General features: G+C 41.7%; 1 protein-coding gene across 3 annotated transcripts in view; it reads right to left on the reverse strand.

Moving 5' to 3' along the window:
• MAP4K5 (mitogen-activated protein kinase kinase kinase kinase 5) overlaps positions 1 to 14,999 on the reverse strand; it is a 103,459-nt gene extending 88,460 nt beyond the window's left edge. Inside the window, exons 1-2 of one of the 3 annotated variants that reach the window (XM_081935069.1) lie at positions 14,727 to 14,999; positions 9,499 to 9,766 (exon numbers count right to left, since the gene is read on the reverse strand). In XM_081935069.1, coding sequence (XP_081791195.1) covers positions 9,499 to 9,606 — 108 coding nt within the window. In that variant the 5' untranslated portion in view covers positions 9,607 to 9,766; positions 14,727 to 14,999. Of the gene's footprint in view, positions 1 to 9,498; positions 9,767 to 14,239; positions 14,528 to 14,726 lie in introns of those variants that run through there. The other 2 variants (XM_081935068.1, XM_081935070.1) reach the window with 2 other exon arrangements.
• Positions 15,000 to 19,033: the final 4,034 nt, after the last annotated feature.

The raw sequence follows: 19,033 nt of genomic DNA on the forward strand, positions 1-19,033 counted from the left end.
GAAGAACAGGAGGCAAGGTGACCACAGTGTGTGTGTGTGTGTGTGTGTGTGAGAGAGAGAGAGAGAGAGACAGACAGACAGACAGACAGACAAAGCCACAGAGAGAGAGGAAGGGAGGGGAGAGACTGACAAACACAGAGAGATAGAGATGGGAGAGGGAGGAGAGAGAGACAGAGATACAGAGAGAAAATTACAGACAGAGAGAGAGGAAGGGAGGGGAGAGACAGAGACACACACAGGGAGATAGAGAGAGAGAAAGGGAGGGGAGAGACAAACAGAGAGGCAGAGATGGGGAGGGAGGAGAGAGAGACAGAGATACAGAGAGAGAATTACAGAGAGACAGAGAGAGAGGAAGGGAGGGGAGAGACAGAGACACACACAGGGAGATAGAGAGAAAGGGAGGGGAGAGACAAACAGAGAGACAGACAGACAAAGGCACAGAGAGAGAGGAAGGGAGGGGAGAGACTGACACAAACAGAGAGACAGAGATGGGGAGGGAGGAGAGAGAGACAGAGATACAGAGAGAGAATTACAGAGAGACAGAGAGAGAGGAAGGGAGGGGAGAGACAAGAGACAGACACAGAGACAGAGAGGTAGGGAGGGAGGAGAGAGACAAAGAGCCACACACACATAGAGAGACAGACAGAAACAGAGCGAGAGAGAGACAGAGAGACAGAGAAAGAGAAAGAAAGGAAGAATTGGTGGCTGTTTTTTTTTTCTTTTTAAAAGAAAGGCACTCTTTCCACTTAGAGCAGGGAGCCTGATCTTAAACTTCTCAGACAAGATTTCATTTACTTGCAATTATAAATAAATATTTCACAATATATAATTACACATTGTTTTTGTGATTAATCACTATGCTTTAATTATGTTCAATTTATAACAATAAAAATACATCCTGCATCTCAGATATTTACATTACGATTCATAACAGTAGCAAAATTACAGTTATAGAGTCGCAACGAAAATAATTTTAGGGTTGGGGGTCACCACAACATGAGGAACTGTAATAAAGGGCCGCAGCATTAGGAAGGTTGAGAACCACTGTACTAGATAATTCTATTGTTCTAACATAGCAAGGATCACCACGTATGCAGTATAAAAAAAAGTGACACCAGAAAATCGACAATGCTAGAAGTGGAATGTTGCATAGAATAGCAACTGCCCACTTACTCTCTCACCCACCACATTCCTTCTTCCCCTCAACTCTGCAACGGCTTCAGTGACCCTCTGCCTTTTACTCAAGCTCTGGGGATATCCCAGGAACATAGCCAGAAATGAAAGCAGATATAGGATATTAACGCAGACTTTAGGCAACATTCATCCCATTCATGTGAGAAGTACTGTAAAAGTATGAAGCTGGGAACAGGACAACCTTGCCCTTTCTGAGACGCTAATCCACATTTCTATGTTGAGAGAGAGATTCGGAAGAGAGTGTCTACTTCTAAGAGAAACTAGAGAGTCTTTCCCATGGACAACTTTGTGCCCTTCACATTTTTACCCTTTGCCTCAACAGGCTGGGTGCTCTGAATTGCTCAACCTCCATTTTAAAAAAACACGAGTACATTAAATTAATATAGCAAAAGTGTTGCAAAACCTCTACATTCCTGCATGAGCTCTCACAAAACCTCATAGGCAACATCATTGACATCTTGATAGGTTTGATAAATGTGCAAGATTTAGACAACTAAAAATGAATATGTTTCTCCCCACCACCACCCCTACAGTGCTTGAATAGGAGCCAGTCCCTAAATTAGACCCAGGTCACCTTTCATTCCTTCCAATTCAATACTCAATGGATTAAAAAGAATGCTGGGACAACTCCTCCAAAATATGCATGTGGTTAAATCTATTCATAAAAGGCATCTGGAAGGCTTTCTCATTAACAGAGACTGTAGTTGCTTTCAAACTTTCACACAAGGAGACAGCATGACAAACCAATTTACATTAATTTTCAAAACCTTAGCCTGATTCTTTAGAAACAACAGTACATGAATGGGCTATTATGACTTCTGCATGGAGGAAGGAATTCAGATCTCTTTAGCCCATAATCATACCACTCCTCAAATAGTATCTACATATGATGCAAGGTCTTTGATGAACAGGTCTCTCGGATAAATATAAATTCTGTATGTAATGGTGACTTTTGAATATTTTCAGTCAAGGTTATATTGGCATTATAAAGCAAATCACAGCTTTACAGGTAGTCCTCATTCAATGACCACTGGTTTAACAACTGTCCAAATTTATGGTAACACCAAATAATGAGATGTGACCAGTCTATGTAGTGCAGCTGTCATAGGGTCCCCCATGTTCATATGATCACAATTTGGGCGCTTGGCAACCAGTTGACAATTACAATAATTGCAGTATCCTGCGGTCATGTGATCTCTATTTGCAACCTTCATTGCCAGCTTCTGCAAAATCAATTGGGAAGCCAGCAGGAGGTCAGCAATCATGTGACATCACACAGGATTCTAAGTTAACAATAGCAGCAGCAGCAACTGTCACAACTGCCATGATAAATCGGTAGGGTGTCACTTAGCATGGAATTGTTGGTTCCAATTATCATCACAAAGTAAGGATTACTTGTATATCCATATTGCAGATATAGCAAGAGAAACACTGCAACACATCAGCAGCAATGGGTTTCAAGGGTACCAGATGAATTCAGAGTGAAGAGGAGATTCAAGCAGAGGCTTTGTGGCCTTCAGCTATTCCCCTATTCTCATTAGTTGAGGGCAGCAATAACAACAACAAAAAACAGACAGCCTTATCTGCATTTGTTTATTTTAGCTTTTTAAAATTCCACTCTTCAAAAGACTTCCTGGATTGTTTTGCAATGTACATGAGAACCCAACCAAGGGCCTCAGTATCTTGACTCAGTCTAAGACAGGGTTTTTCATTTGTATTATGAGCTGAATGGAGTCTTTGCAATATTATTACAATTGCATGGGATTAATTAGAACCCGGGTTATCCATACGAATAGTCTAAGACAGAAAATCAGAAGAAGCAACTAATATACTGAATTATGAACATTCAAATATGTCACAAATTCTACATCTGTCTTTATCTGATTTTGCTTCCTGAAAGCAATTAATTTAGGGATAATGTACTTTTTAATCAGGCCATATAAATGCTATGTACCCTATAAACCCTCATCCACTTGAAGAGGCATATAGATAGATAGATAGATGATAGATAGATAGATAGATAGATAGATAGATAGATAGATGATAGATAGATAGATAGATAGATAGATAGATAGATAGATAGATAGATAGGTAGATGATAGATAAATAGATAAATAGATAAATATGTTGTATTTGTGCTGATAAATAAATAAAGTAACAAAGGCAACATTAAGATATAGTTTTCTGCCTGGATGGTCTCTTGGAATGAGCCAAAAGACAGAAAAGGGAAGCAGTGTGTTTCCTCCCATACAGGGGTTGTGACACAATACATATACAAACATACATACATACATACATACATACATACATACATATTAGAAATTCTGATTTATACTCAAACCACCTCTACAACAACTCAGACTTATTATTCTAAAAAGCAGAAATCTTTAGTACAAAATTTTAAAAAATCCATTCACTTGAAACAAATATTTGCAGTTGGTATCTGTTTTTTATTATTTTTTATTTTTAGACAGACAAACAAGGCATAAAACATGAAACCATCTTCCACTACATACAGTGTGTCGATGGTTACAAGGTTTTTGTGCATCCCTTCCATAGTCATCACTTGCAATTTATATAAATCTCATAATATCAAATTGAATATGTTTATACATTATTATCATTATACCTCATTTGTTTGACTATCACTATTATTTCTTCATTTTAAACAAGATATACTAAATATTGGGTTCATTTATATAACAATTCATTACATCATCTTCAATCTATCCAATAATAATATATCTTTATGTTATATTCAGTATCATTCTATTATTCTTGTGTTGATAACATTCGTTAGCATCTTTCATTTCCATGTTTTTTTATCTAACCATTGATAAAATAAATCCCGTGTCTTATAAAATTGTTTATTTTCTTGTTCTCTAATTTCAAATGTCAATTTACTCATTTCAGCACATTCCATTATTTTATGAATACGTTCCTCCTGGCATTTCATTTCAACATCCTAAAACCATCCAGTAATATTACATCTTTATATTATATTCTATGTTTATCTTTGGTTACAAAACGTTTGCGCATCCTCTCCATAGTCCTCACTTACAATTTATATAAAATTTCATATTATCAATCTAGTACATATATATGCATTATTATCATTGTTAATCATTTATTTGACTATAACTATTATTACTTCATTTTATGCATAAAATTCTAAATTTAACTAAATTTAAATTAGTTTTTATTATAGCATTTCATTACATCATCCTGTAGTGCAATTTCTTGCCATTTGTAGTATTTGTGTTCTAATTGCTTTCTTGGTAGATCTTATATAGACTTCTCTTGGCAACTTGTTTTTCATTGCATATCTTAACCCTCCATCTGTTCCTTCCATCAACTTCCCTTTGGTTATCACCGATGCTTCTGCCAAAATCTCTCTCATTACTTCTGCCAAATTTTCTCCCTTTTCTTCTATGTTTTGGAGTCTGAGGTAAAGTTCCAATCTGTCAATCTCCCATTTCAATATTTCACTCCTGTCTTTTCCAACCACACTCAATCTGCTGTCAACATCACCAATTTTCTTGTCTCTTTGTTCATCTTTTTCTTCAATTTTTTGAACTCTATCCTCAAATTTCATCATTTAGTAAATATTCTCAATTTTTTCATCAATTTTTTTCTGTTCTTTGTTCAATATTTCCATTCTCTTTTCAATGCTCTCTGTTCTTACTTGTATTTTTTGAATTTCCTGCATAATCATTTGTAATGTTACTTCCTTTTCTTTTTATTTTGCGCCATTCCTCCAGAGAGTAAACACTGCCATTATATAATCCAAAGCTTTTTTATTAAATTCCAAACATGTTCACTGTATTCTTTCAAGTCAAGGCTTTCTTTCCACTCCAATCCAGCTACTGATAGTATCCCAGAGGAGCACCTGTATAAACAGTCCATGCTTTTCCCGCTATCATTTTCAATAAACAAGCTCAGAAACCTTGAAATGTAAATCAAATGTTCAAAGAAAACAAGAAAAACAATCTTTCCAAGCCTCTAAGTGGCAGTGTTACTTCTTTTCCTCTGCTTTTACTCCCCTCTTTATATTCCAAACTTAAGGAGAAAAGTTCTTAGGGGAAAAAAATCAATAGAGCGTTGAAAAGAGAAAAAGAGAGGAAGTCTTAATCAACAAGTATTAGAAAAAGAAAAATAGAAGAAGAAAATAAAAACTGGTCCAGTTTAAAAAGTAAAAAGCATTTGTAAAAGTTCCATCAAAAAAAAATTAAAGAAAGATAACATACTAAGTTTGACTCAGGCTTAATCCTGCTGCTTAACCTCTTCAGTCTTCGATTTTAACTTTACTTTTGATCTTTTGGGGTGTTCTCTTCTCTAATAACATTTATCTCACCAATTCGACACACTTTCTCTCCCGCTTTTCTTCCGTTCTGGAGCTGTCCCAACTTTCAGCAGCTTCAATGGCTGCTTCTCTGTGGCCGGAAAAAAGAGCTTCTCCTGGATCTACCAGGGACTTTGCGATGTCCCTGGGATCAGCAGGATGTGCCCTTCTCTACGGGATGGTATAGGTCCAAAGGGACCGTCCAGTGGCAGAGATATCGATGGCAATCTTGGAGCTCCAAGATCGCAAGTCGTATCATTGCAACGGCAGCTCCGCCCCCTCCAGTATCAAATCTTCTTGAGTTATTCTGCTTGCCATACATTTCTGTCTATGTTTCTTCTTCCTTTTTCCTTTTCGTTAAAAAAATCAGCATATTGTACTTGTATTTGCAGTTCTGACTAATTGGTATATGTTTGTACAACATCAAATAAATAAAAAATCCTAATAAAACAATAACAGCAAATATCACAGCTTAAAAAGTGCCCAGGGCAAATGTGAAATAGTAAAGGCACAGCTGTTTGCCACAAAAATTACAATTACACACTAATTGTCTAAATAAAATAAAAATATTGCGATACTCTGACCTACTGACCCATTATGAAGCAGATTACATCAAACACAAGTCTCATTCCCACATTACCGTTTATATGTAATACAGCATATTGTAGATCTGTGAGTTCTTTCACTTCCAATGCTAATGCAATACATGGTACAACGTATATTCAGAAATGGCTTCCACACCAAGTAAGTTGTAAGATTCAGCCAAAGATCCTGCTCATTCTTCCACTGAGGAAGTTCTGAATTGTCATTTTACTAGCCATACCCTCATTTCTCCAATTCTTGTTTCTAAAGTGTTTTAAAAAATGTTCTCCTATTTTATGAAGTACTGACATCCAAATTAAGCTCTGAAATGTGGTACTTAGGGCATCCTTTGAAGACTGAGCACTGGCAAGGGCAAGCTGTTCAGAAATTTAATTAATATGTTACACCATTATTTTCAATTCCAGTGCAAAGTGCTGTTTCCTAATTAAAAGTTTAAACTGTTGGGGCCAGGTTATTTCACCTGCATCGATCTACCTATTTTATGTCCAGATCCTACTTTCTTTTCCTCACCTGAGGAGACTTATACCATAGAATGCATCACCTCCTGGATTCACCAGGGATGAATGACTTACACCAGGGGTGTCAAACTCAAGGCCTGGGAGCCGGAGCCGGCAGAGTGCTTAGATCTTGTCCCTGGGGCCACCCTGGAAACAGCAAAGAACCGGCCCTCGGTGCTTCTGATAGCAAAAATGGAGCTTGCGAGGATACACATGCTCCCCTGAGTTCCGTTTTTGCTGGCAGAGGGTTGCAGGAGGCCATCCCAGCTGAAAATGGAGCTCGTGAAGGCTGTGTGTGTGTGGGTCCCCTCCCCGAACTCTGTTTTTACTGGCAGAGGGTTGCAGGAGACCGTCCCAGATGAAAATGGAGCTTGGGAACCTGTTTACGCTGGCAGAGTGCTCGGGCCACCACAGGCGCCCCCCAACACAAGTGATGTCATGCTGGCCATGCCCACCCTGACCTTGCTCACCCTGGCTCCCTGAGGTCAAACACAAGCCTGATGTGACCCTCAATGAAATCAAGTTTGACACCCCTGCCTTACACCATGGATATCAGCTTTGAATAAAACCCAAAAGTGCAAATCCATGTATTCTTTAAATATTTCTTCAGAATATCCTAAACAAGTTCTATGTATGTGACCATTAAGATTCAGCACCAACTTCAATGTCTGTCAGAGTTCCAAGAGGAATTATGATTTTTAATATTGAAGGCAGTTTTAACTTTTTTTAGTGTTTAATATTTTTAATATTTAAGTTTTATTTTTAAATAAATTTTATTTTAAACCACATATTGAGAAAAATGCCTTTAAAAGCAGATTAGAAGGATTTCAAATAAACATTGTTATGTACTGTTAGTACAGCAATCTGCTTCATGCTTTCAGAACTGAAAGGTGAATTAATTATAAACAGGCGTTAATGACAAGAAAATTTAAAAGTGGTGGTACGCTGAGCCATTTGTCAGGGCATGCGAGGCGTTGTGCTGTCAGCTGGCCAGCGCTCATATGCGTGCTGGCCAGCTGACTTTGGCCTTCTTTTGAGGCCATTTTTCACCCTTCCTTGAAGCTTCCAGAGTGCAAAAAAACGGCCCTACAGGCAAACCAGAAGTTTGGGAATGTACTTCCGGTTTGCTCATAGGTCCAGTTTTAGCCCTTCAGAGCGTTCAGGACCCTTCAGGAGGCTTCTCTGAAGGCTCCTGGGGGCAAAAAACGACCCTATCTGGTTTGCTCATAGTGTTAAAACCGGCCCTACGAGCAACCCGGAAGTCCATTCCTGAACTTCCGGTTTGCTTGTAGGGTCAGTTTTTTGTGCTCCAGAGGGCCTCCAGAGAGGTGGGAGAGGCTGTTTTCATCCTCCCCAGGCTCCTATAAAGCCTCTGGAGCCTGGGGAGGGTGAAAAAAGCACACCAAAAATGGGGAGGGGCAGCGCGTATGCATGTGCCTACGCACGCTGGGGTCATGCGCATAGCATTATGGCTGTGGCACACCCGCGCACGACCCCCCCAGTGCTCCCCCCACTTTTGGCACGCGAGTCAAAAAAGATTCGCCTTCACTGAACTAGAATATAGTATTGTGGGATATTCCAGTTTGTAACTGAAAGCTACTGTGAGTTTTACACAAGGATTGCACTCAATTTCACAGTTCAGCTGGATATCAACACACGCAATGTACAAGCAAACTAATAAGATTACTAATTAAAAGAATCTTGAGTATTAATCAATTCTCAATTTATGTACTAATATATGTACTAATATAAACATGGACACAATCAAGGTTGACTCAGCCTTCTATCCTTCCGAGGTTGGTAAAATGAGGACCCAGATTGTTGGGGGCAATAGGCTGACTGTAAAACGCTTAGCGAGGGCAGTAAAGCACTGTGAAGCGGTATATAAGTCTAAGTGCTATTGGTAAGTGCTATTGGTAAGTACATATATTCTTCAAGAGGGGTTTCTTCTGCTGCTTCTGAAATACCCTTTACCAACCATAAATTCTCTGAAGTTTTCTAAAGTCATATCTAGTGCTAGCAAAACTGCATTTATCATGGACAATCGAAGAGTTCAGACAATCTAGTATTTTTTGATTTCCTGGATAATATACACACAGTGTATATTTATTTATGCCAGTCCAGCTAAATATATGTGCAATACAACTTAAAGAGGCTAATAATTAGGCCAAATGAAAAATCAAAATGGATTTTTTTCACTAATCTGCATGGAGCAAAATCCAGCATGAACTACCCCAATATAAATCTCAATGACAGAAACTACTTGTTTCATATATGATTCCTATTATCTTTTCTCCCCCACTGCCACTTCTTTCTGATACTCAAAATTCCATTTTACCTCAGGTCATGAAATAATTGTTTTTAAATACTTTAAATGCATTTAATATAGAGCAATGCAGTATCATATATAATCAAATCAAAAGTCCAAATGAATTCACAAAGGATGGAGGCTAGAAACAGAAGGCAAATATAAAGTCAGTCAATTATGTTGCTATGATGAAAGATAATTTGCTTTTTAATGAGAAGAAGTATACTGTGTGCATTCTTCCACGTTCGGGGATACTGCAAGTATTGTAGATGAACGTGCATATGTTTGGCTTCCATACAACAATAGCTAGTTCACACACTACACTATACTAAATCAAAAGGACTAGAAAACCTTCAAGGTCCCTTCCAGCTCTATTCTGATTTGTTTGATTTGAAAATGATCCAATTAAGGCTAGATGCAATCCATGCAAATTCATCTAATAACCAATGGTGTATCATCTTGCAAGTTCCATGAAGCAGTTCAAGCTATTTTCAGAAAAGAAAGGGGCAGGAATTCAAATTTGCTCTTAGTTGGCAAGTATTTGCTGGCCTTACCTTATAGACATCTCCATAGGTGCCACTCCCCACTCTCTGGATGACCTCATAATCTTGCTGTGGATTCCGCCGCATAATATCTCCACTTGGGCGGGTTAGAGGATCCATAATCTGCTAATACACTCTCCCCTTCCCCACAGGGGGGGAACAGGAATGATGCACAGTTGCCTCTGCCTCAAGCACTGAAGCCGGGTAAACGGTGTCCTTAAAATCTTAGTGGAACTGTCTGCTGGCAGGAACACATGGCTTTGATCCACTTTTGTTGGGCCTAATAAAAAAAAGAAAGAAATAGGATGAGGTTTTTATTTCAAACAGAAGCAGAGACAGCTAAAGACACTTTGGGACCAAAAGAAGGCAAATGGAATTTTTCTTCTGGTTAATGAATAGAAAGCGGCATGGTTGCTCAGCGGTTAAGATGCTGGGCTTGTCAGCTGGAAAGCTGGCAGCCCATGTTTGAGATCCAAGTGCCATGTGACAGGGTGAGTTCCCGTCCTCACCCCAGCTCCTGCCAACCTAGCAATTCGAAAGCATGTAAATGCGAGTACATAAATAGGTACCACTTTGGTAGAATGGTAACAGCTTTCTGTGACGTCATGCTGGCCACATTACTGTAGAAGTGCTGGCTCAATGGCCTTGAAATAGAGATGAGCATCAGCCCCTATAGTCAGCGGACTATGACTAGCGGAGTAAAATCCACAAGGATTCCTTTAGCTTTTTTACTTTAATGAATAGGGGATACAAATGTGATGCTGTTGTCCAATGCCCATTCAGTTCAATAAGTCTAAGCTGGGAAATAGCCTGCCATCTTCAAGCCTGATGCACCTATGGAGAATTCAACCTAGAAATAAGAAGAAATTTCTGAAAGAGAGAACAATTAATCGATGGAATAGTTTGCCTCCTGGAGTTGTGGGGCTCCATTATTGGGGGGTTTTCAGAAATAGATTGGGCAACCATTTGACCAAGATGGTATAAGGTTTCCTGCCTTGAGCAGGGGGTTGGACTAGAAAACCTCTGAAGGTCCCTTCCCGCCCTATGATTCTATGTTCATCACATCATAGTTGTATTTCCACCATGCCACAAAAACAACCTCGACAATCCAGCTTTATCAGCCAAATATTAATATTTACCTTTTCAACTCTATACTTCTGGCATTATTGCCCCAAACTGTAGATATCAGGGCTGATACTGAGAGAAAAACTAAGATTAACTTCTGAGTTTGTTGAACTCCCATTTTATTCTTAGTGAAACTCATAGGAATAAGCAAGTTTAGCAGGTCTCTTTCTTCCTAGGCTTCCAAAATGCACTGAAAACGTGGCTTTTCTCCCAAGAAAAGGATGAGGTGACTTCATGTTGGAAGCTTAACTTGGTGGCAGGGTGTTGTCGTTTTTTGCTTTGAATGTTTATGGTTTTTATAGTTTTAATATGGTATTTATGTCATTTTATTAATGTTGTTTTAATTCTTGATTGGGAATTTGGCCAGAATTTGACATAAGATAGGCAGCTATAGCAATTTTTAAAATAAATAAATAAAAATAAAATAAACTCAGTATTACAATTCCAAATATATGTTTCCATCCCAACATTTGCCAGGATAAAAGACATGGAATAGACAGAAGGGATCTATGAAGGGACAATTTGGTGATAAGAGGAATATAATCCTGGCTTGCTGATTTCTCTTTCCAAAACCCATCAGCAATATTGGTCCCAGCTGTGCCAATGTCATTCTGGAGCCCTAACATGCTATTTTCATCAGAATGCAGCAATGGATGCATTTTTGAAACCTCATTTTTAGTATCATTTGATGGGCAATCAACTGCATATGCCACTTAAATATGGATTGGGAAATATGTATTTCTTTAAAGATTCAGAAGAAAATATAGACTTCAGAGTGTCAACAAGAAAAAACAGCCTCCAGGCATTTGTAAGGGAGAAATATAATATAAAACTGCCCAAGAACAACAAATAATATGAATTCCTGCTGAATTCCTTACAAATGTATCTCTCAATCTCTATATTAATAGCATAGGAAAAAAGCTAATAATGGAACGCCATTAATTCCGGTCTATTTTTTGTGGCTCCAAAGAAAAAAACATGTGCCATAAAGATAATCAGTGTCTGCGCCACATAATCCAAATTCTACACTTTATCAAAGTTGAAACAGGATCCTTTGTCATTTGTGACTTAGGCACAATATTATACTATTTTTAATACTTCCAAGAAAAGAAAAAAGATTTTTTTGTGGGGGGGAAACAATTCAACTCTCAATCACTGTATATCAAATGATGTCCCCAACTAACTATACTTGATAATCTACCATGTATATAGCTCAGGGTAAGAAAATGCAAGTATTTGGCTAACACTTACCCACAATATAAAAATAAACCTTAACTACAAGGCAGGGGGCTTCCATAGTGTTTTAAGACTCTCTATTTCTTGTATCCATTCATATTGATTTTAACATTTGCAAGCTACAGCATCATAGCATTTTCTATTAGAATATTTTCAAAAGATGTAAAATCCTCAGCCTGATGGATATTATCTTCATTACCAATATCTGCCGGTAACGTAAATGGAAAGAGTGAATTTAAACATTCCAATCTAAAAATCACTTCTCAATATGCCTTCTAGATCAAAACAGTAACAGTTGCATAAACAAACTCTTAAGGAAAGCCCACCTGCACACCATCCATATTCCACTCCTCAAAAGCCACATTAATAGTGCACTTCTTTGCATATGCTGCAAGGCTGTTTTTTCTCACCAATTCTCTGCAGCTATCTTCCATTTAATTTTTTTTTTGTAGAACTGGATATCATCATTACCATTTCCATATTTAAATCACACACTTAAATAACTATCTATTCAAACAATACTAAACATGAGTTTTCAAAATCTATTGCTCAGTAGGGAAGGATTTCAATTGTAGCATGCAAATATAAATTACAATCCTACTTGGATATCTGGGCATAAATATTTTTGATCCTGCCAGGGAACCTGAACACAGGGAGGAATTATGCAAAAAGGTAACAGTAGTCAAGCTATCTATAATTTCAACATACAAACAGAAGGATAAGAAGCAAAGCTTACAAAGACAGATGTCTAAGACTGATACCCACAGTCCCAACAGCCAACAGTTTTCAGAAACAAAAGAATTGGCAAGAGGACAATGCACCAAACAATCTCCTAAAAACCATCCCCCATAATATGCACCATTAAATTTTAGGTTTTTTTCCTCTCCGTTAAGTATTTGCCACATTGCTGAGGCAAGTGAAATTGCAGTTCAGGAATCTATCAAATAAAACTTGCACAGTATCCCGAGCTGAATTGGGCACAATAAGCTAATGTAAGCAACCTAGTTTGCTTAGCGCATTTATGTATACTGCAGCATCCAGCTTTTCATGGAATGGCACGGGATTCCCAGTATGTTTGTTTATAACAGGATCTGCTATCCAGCCTCTGCTAACAAGCCTGCAACAAACACTTCCTTGTCATTCCAGAGTTAATTGATTTAGCATGAATCCCTTTAAAAGGTTACTGTATTTTGTTAGTTATATGAAAGAGAGGCCAAAGATAAAATTGTAAAACAGCGGGCTTTTGACTCAGGAAATTTGCATAACAAGAGTTAGATCTTTTCAAAGCAAGCTTAAAGCTAGAGATGTTGTGAATGACTAGATGATATAGCAGCATCAGAACCAGTTTGAAGATCGTTCCTATGCACAAACCTATCCTGGCAACATTTTTTTCTGTACCATTACTATGATACTACCTTCATATCCTTCCCATCTCATGAGTGCAACAGTCTTAAGTGATCCTTACTTGCACTAGTTTAAAACAGTATCCCTACCCACCCCCAATCCCAGCACTGCCTAAGTAAATATGTAAAATCTGTCAGGCTTTGTCAGACATTGTCTTGGAGAGAAGTCAGATAACGGCAAACAGAAGCAACATAAGGACTGGAATTGAGGACAGCAAATTTCATATATGGTCCTACAGCATCCAAGGTGTGGAAATACCACTTCTGCTGGGGAAAGGCTTCCTGTCAGAAGCTGATGAACGTCTGGTTATTTTTCATTCTTTAAAGTTAGCAATGGGTGCCGAAGGAAGCCACTGGCCTCCTCCACTGTTTCCCTTAGACTTAGAGCAAGGGAGCTTTTCTGGTCACCAAGCCAAGCTGACAAATGAAACGGCTCAAGCCTGATGTCAGGCTTCCTTCAGCCCTCGCAGAAGTCACGAACAAGTCTGATAAAGAGGTGTGCATTTGTCCCAGGTCTGCAGCTCTGCTACCCATGCGTGTATCTAGAGTCATGCAACATGCAAAACTAGAATGCAGTTGACTAGTTTCTGTTCCTGTCTATTGCACCAACCTAGTCAGCCAATATAGTTACTTTACTGAACACTTCTTCTCTGCAAAGTTGGGTAAACACTACGGCTCACTTAACCATGGTTTGCCTTGTGCAAGTACAGCCTGCATCTTACGCAGTAGAGAGATTTATTCAGTCTCTGCACAGGGAACTTGGGAGACACTTCCCCGGATTGCCTATCCCCCGACCCTGCAGCCTTCGGCTTCCCCAAGACCCAGGCATTCAATGGCTTCTTCGCCCAAAGGTCCATCACGGGGAGGCCCCTCTCACTCGAGACGGGACACCTCCCTTCTCCTTCAGCCGCGGCCGAAGCGATCGAGGAGGCTCCGCTTAGCCAGCCCGTAACCTCGTGTGCAGGCCCCGATCCCGCGGGGCGTCTCACCGCTTCCAAGCAGAGTCGGGCAGCTCCCTCGGTCGGAGTCGCAGAGTCGGTGGAGGAGGCCCCGCTTTGTCCCACCTCGCTCGGCCGGGCGGAGATCAGCGGAGGCCCGCCGAATTGCTCCGCGGCCGGGCCGCCGCGCCAAGTACGGCCTGGTCGGCTTGGGAAAGAGTTGCTCGGCCTCACCCGCTTCCTAGCGCTCCGCTCGAACCCGCGCCGAGCCGGGCCGCACCAGACAGATGAGCCGCCGCCGTCGTGGCCACCTCCTCCCCGGAGTCCCGCCCTCTCGGTCCCGCCTTCGCGGCGGCAGCGGCAGCAGCAGCGCCACAGAAGGGCCGGGGCCGGGTTAAGCAGAGCGACAGCGCCCCGGCGTGGGTCTTCCGAATGGGTCTGTTTTCCCGACAAACGACCGTCCCAGCCTCAGAGGCCTCGCTTCCAGCACCGCCGCCCGCCTGCCTTTCTTTTCCCTTCGGAAGAAACAGTGACTCACCGGCTCCCTGACGAAATTTCGGCCGAGCTGCTTGAGGTCTGGATGAATGGAGGGAGGTCCTCGCGCTCAGGCTTTAATCCATGTTTATTCTCGGCCTCCACAAACCCCACAAAGAAACGCGTCGTTTACATTTTTCTAGATCAAATCATGCAGAGGAACAGTTGATCTCTCTCTCTCTTCGTGCACGCCCGTTTTCGAGTACGCTGCCCGATCTGCCCGTGGCGATAAAGACAGGCACAAAGGGGTTTCACTGCCATCGAGGTTTTTTTTTTTAATAAATGTATGCATATGTTCGTAATTTTAAAAGATGGGATTCATCAAGCAGCAATACATGCTCAGTAACACACACACCCTCAGCCAGTCACCAATAGGTCCTGCTCTATGTAACAAATATAAGGAAATGTGTCTGTGTAATATACAGAGGGGGGGGGGAGGAAGGAGAGGTTAGATCGAATAATTCAGGGGTGTCCAAACTTGGGAACTTTAAGACTTGTGGACTTCAACTCCCAGAATTCCCTAGCCAGCTATGCTGGCTGGGGAATTCTGGGAGTTGAAGTCCACAAGTCTTAAAAGTTCTCAAGTTTGGACACCCCTGGAATAATTCAAACCATTTTTTAAATGGCAACACTTCATAAATGATCTCAAAAAGGTTTGAGATCTTATTTCAAAAGTATCCTTAAATACAAGCTTAAAAGAGTTACAATTTATAAAAATCCATTGATTGACCTAGAATAATAATAATAATAATAATAATAATAATAATAATAATAATAATAATAATAATAATAATAATAATAATAATAATAATAATAATAATAATAATAATAATAATATATTTATTTATTTCTTAGCCGCACCCTCTCCCGAAGGACTCGGGGCGGCGTACAACGAAACATACGAAATAAATATGTAAACAAAACAAACATATAGCAAAGACATACACTGAAACATACACAAGGAGGAGGTCGATTGATAAAAACAATTAAAATACAGTATATAAAACCCCTAGAAATTAAATATAATTAAAATACCCAGTTAAAAACCCGTCAGGACTATTTCATGGATCCATCCATTTACATTTTTGTGGCAACAATATGGGCTGGGTTTGTATTTGCCCCTTCCTTGTTTTTTAATCCCATTTTTTCAGGCCGCCCTATGGTAGTGAGATTTCTGGTTTAGGTCAGGGCTCTACAACCTTAAAACACTCAAAGAGCCATTTGGACCCATTTCCCACAGAAAAGAAAACACCGGGAGCCACAAAACCTGGATGGGTGTGGCCAACTAAACGTCACTCACTCCCACTCAGTCACATGACACACCCTAGCCACACCTACCCAGCCAGTCATTAGGGCAGAAAACCTGTTGTTAAAAAACATGGGGAGCCACAAAACCCTTTTGACATCTCCTCCCCCCAATCTCTTTCTGTATCTCTCTCTGTGTATCTCCCTCTCTCCCTCTCTCTCTCCCCCTCTGTCTGTTTCTCTCTGTCTCTCTGTCTCTCTCTCCCATCTTTCTAATCTCTTTACTTTTACTTTACTTTTATTTGCGCTTATAGACCGCCCCCTCTCCCAAAAGGGACTCGGGGCGGTGTACAGTCCATACAAGAAATACATCATATAAATAATTAAATAATTGAACCTCTCTCTATGTTTCTCTCTCTCCCCTCTGTATCTTGTTAGATCGGGTAATGGATAGGCACACACAGGCTTAACTGTAACAACAGCTCTTTATTAAGTACAGCAAGTGAGAACAATCCAGAGAAGGTTGAGTCTGACAGCAGCCCTTTTATAGGGAGCTGTCATACCCTTCGACCAATAGGATTAAACCTCTGTTCCCGCCAGAACAGAGGACCTTGGTGGAAATCACTGTAGTTAGAACAAGTATCTAACACAAACACACCCTCTTGGATGGAACAATCCTACTTGTTACGTAGTCACGCAGGTAGGCGGACTTTTGGGTAGCTCTGCCTGACCTGCGCAGTTCAGTAGGAGGGGTTTCCTTGGACAGGTCGGATGGACCTGTTTGCTCTGCAGCTCCACTTGGTAGAAGCTCCTGGAACCTTTCACAGGCTGCGGCCGGAGCTTCTAGAGCCGGTTCACTCGGAGCTCACTGCGGGCCTGCAACATAACCAGATAAGTTTCCCAGTATCCTCGGGCTTGAGCTGGCCGTGGAAGGAGTGAGTGTTTGCTCCGTTTGGGTAGGGCTTTGGCTAACTCGTGCAGGAGTTACCTCTGGTTGTCTAAGAGTGGAGTTGGAGAGGTGGCCACGGAGTTGGTCAATATGTCTTCTCCAATTCCTACCGCCCTCGAGCTCTAGGAGGTAAGAGCGAGGGCCGGTGATGCCTATCACTGTGGCAGGAATCCACAGAGTTCCCCTGGCGTAGTTGTGGACGTATACCGAATCCCCTACACTAAATGTCCGAAACTTGCTTGTGGAGTCTGGGCGATGAGGCAGAATAATTGGGGTGTAGCCAGTCTAAGTGGGACATTAGCCGGTGACCCATGAGAAGCTCGGAGGGGCTTCTCCCTGTAGTGGCATTGGGTGTGATGTGCTGAATTAGCAAATAGTGGTCAACCTGTGTTTGCCAATCTCCCTGGCCCATCCTAGAGTGGGCTTCTTTTGCAGATCTTAACACAGGCTTAACGGTAACAACAGCTCTTTATTAAGTACAACAAGTGAGAACAATCCAGCGAAGGTTGAGTCTGACAGCAGCCTTTTTATAGGGAGCTGTCAGACCCTTCGACCAATAGGATTAAACCTCTGTTCCCGCTGGAATAGAGGACCTTGGTGGAAACCACTGTAGTTAGAGCAAGTATCTAACATATCTCTCCCTCTCTATTTCTTTCTATGTCTCTCTCTCCCTCTCCCCTCTCTGTGAATCCCTCTCTCTGTATCTCTCTATGTCTTTCCCGTCTTTCCCCCTCCCCCCTCTCTGTATGTCTCTGTGTGTCTCTCTATGTCTCTCTCACTATCTCCTCCCTCTTTCTGCATCACTCCCTCTCTATGTGTGTCTCTCTATGTCTCTCTGTCTCTCCTTCTCTCTGATTCTGATATGAGGTGTTGAGCAGGCCATGAGGCACTCTTGCAGTGCATTGTGCAGCACAGTGAACTTTAGTATGCTTCATAATGGGGGAGATGGGATTCCTTCCTCTTGGAGCCCATTACAACACAGAACCACAATGCATCCCTGCCCACTCGCCCCTAGCAACAGAACACAGGTTACAACTCTGAGCCCAAAGCTGCGGGAGGCGAGGGCTGCCAAGTGCAAATGTGGCGCAAAGGCAAGTACTGGGCCATTTCGCTCCTGCACTAAGGCTCCAGCCATCACCTTGCCATATCCTGTCCCCCTCACAGCTCTTCAGCTGAGCGCGGAGGGCTCAAGCTCCAGCCCAATGTGGCAGGAGGCAAAGGCTGCCTTGAGCAAAAATGTGGCATGAAGGCAAGTACAGGGCCGCTTTGCTCCTGCACTAAGGCTCTGGCGACCCTCCTCCGCCCCTCCTCCTCTTGTGATCCCCTGGCTGGCCGTGGTGGAGCCAGGATAGTGTGCATGAGCAGGAAGATCCTCCTCAAGCAAGCGCCTGGGCTCGGCCAAACCTCAGCAAAGGCGCGCAGGGTGGGCAGATTGATCAGCTGTTGAGTGTCTTTGGTAAGGGAACTCCAGCTTTCTCCGAGCCTGACCCCCAGGGTCAGCATGAGAGGTTCAGGGGGCCCAGCCCCCTTTTCCTGCTGCCCCGTGCTTCCTAAAGCTGCGGCTGGGTGCTGCGGCCCATCCCCCTTTCTGTCGTCCCATCCTCCCAGATCCTATTCCCACCCCATCAGTCCTCGTGTTAGTGAGGCCAGCATTGGTCGCAGCTGGGTTGGCACAGTGTCTCGAGGTGGAGAGCAAGTTGCACATCTCTCCAAGCAACCAAGGCACGCTCAGCACCAAGGGCCAGAAGAAACTCTAGCAAGAGATGAGGCACCAGAGATTCAGCCCTGGCCGCTTTGCACCCCTCGCCGTCACAGGTGAGATGTGACTGGGAGGGGAGGGCGAGGGGTGGGGCCAGTCAGTGGTGGGTTCAGTTGACAAGGAGACACAACAGAGGGCCCAAAGAGCCGCATGCGGCTCGGGAGCCGCAGGTTGCCAACACCCAGTTTAGATGAAAAGATGCCTCTTCAATTAAACAATGTAGTGTAGGAATATCCTCAAATACAGGGAGAAAAGCCATCCTATTATGAACTATAACCAAGCAGGCCTAGCCAGAAAGTTGCAAGATTTTTGCCATCTGAATATTACAATATGACTTTCTTAGATTACCTTAGTATAC

Source organism: Natrix helvetica (assembly GCF_964273705.1).
Source record: "Natrix helvetica genome assembly, chromosome: 1".
NCBI lineage: Eukaryota > Metazoa > Chordata > Lepidosauria > Squamata > Natricidae > Natrix > Natrix helvetica.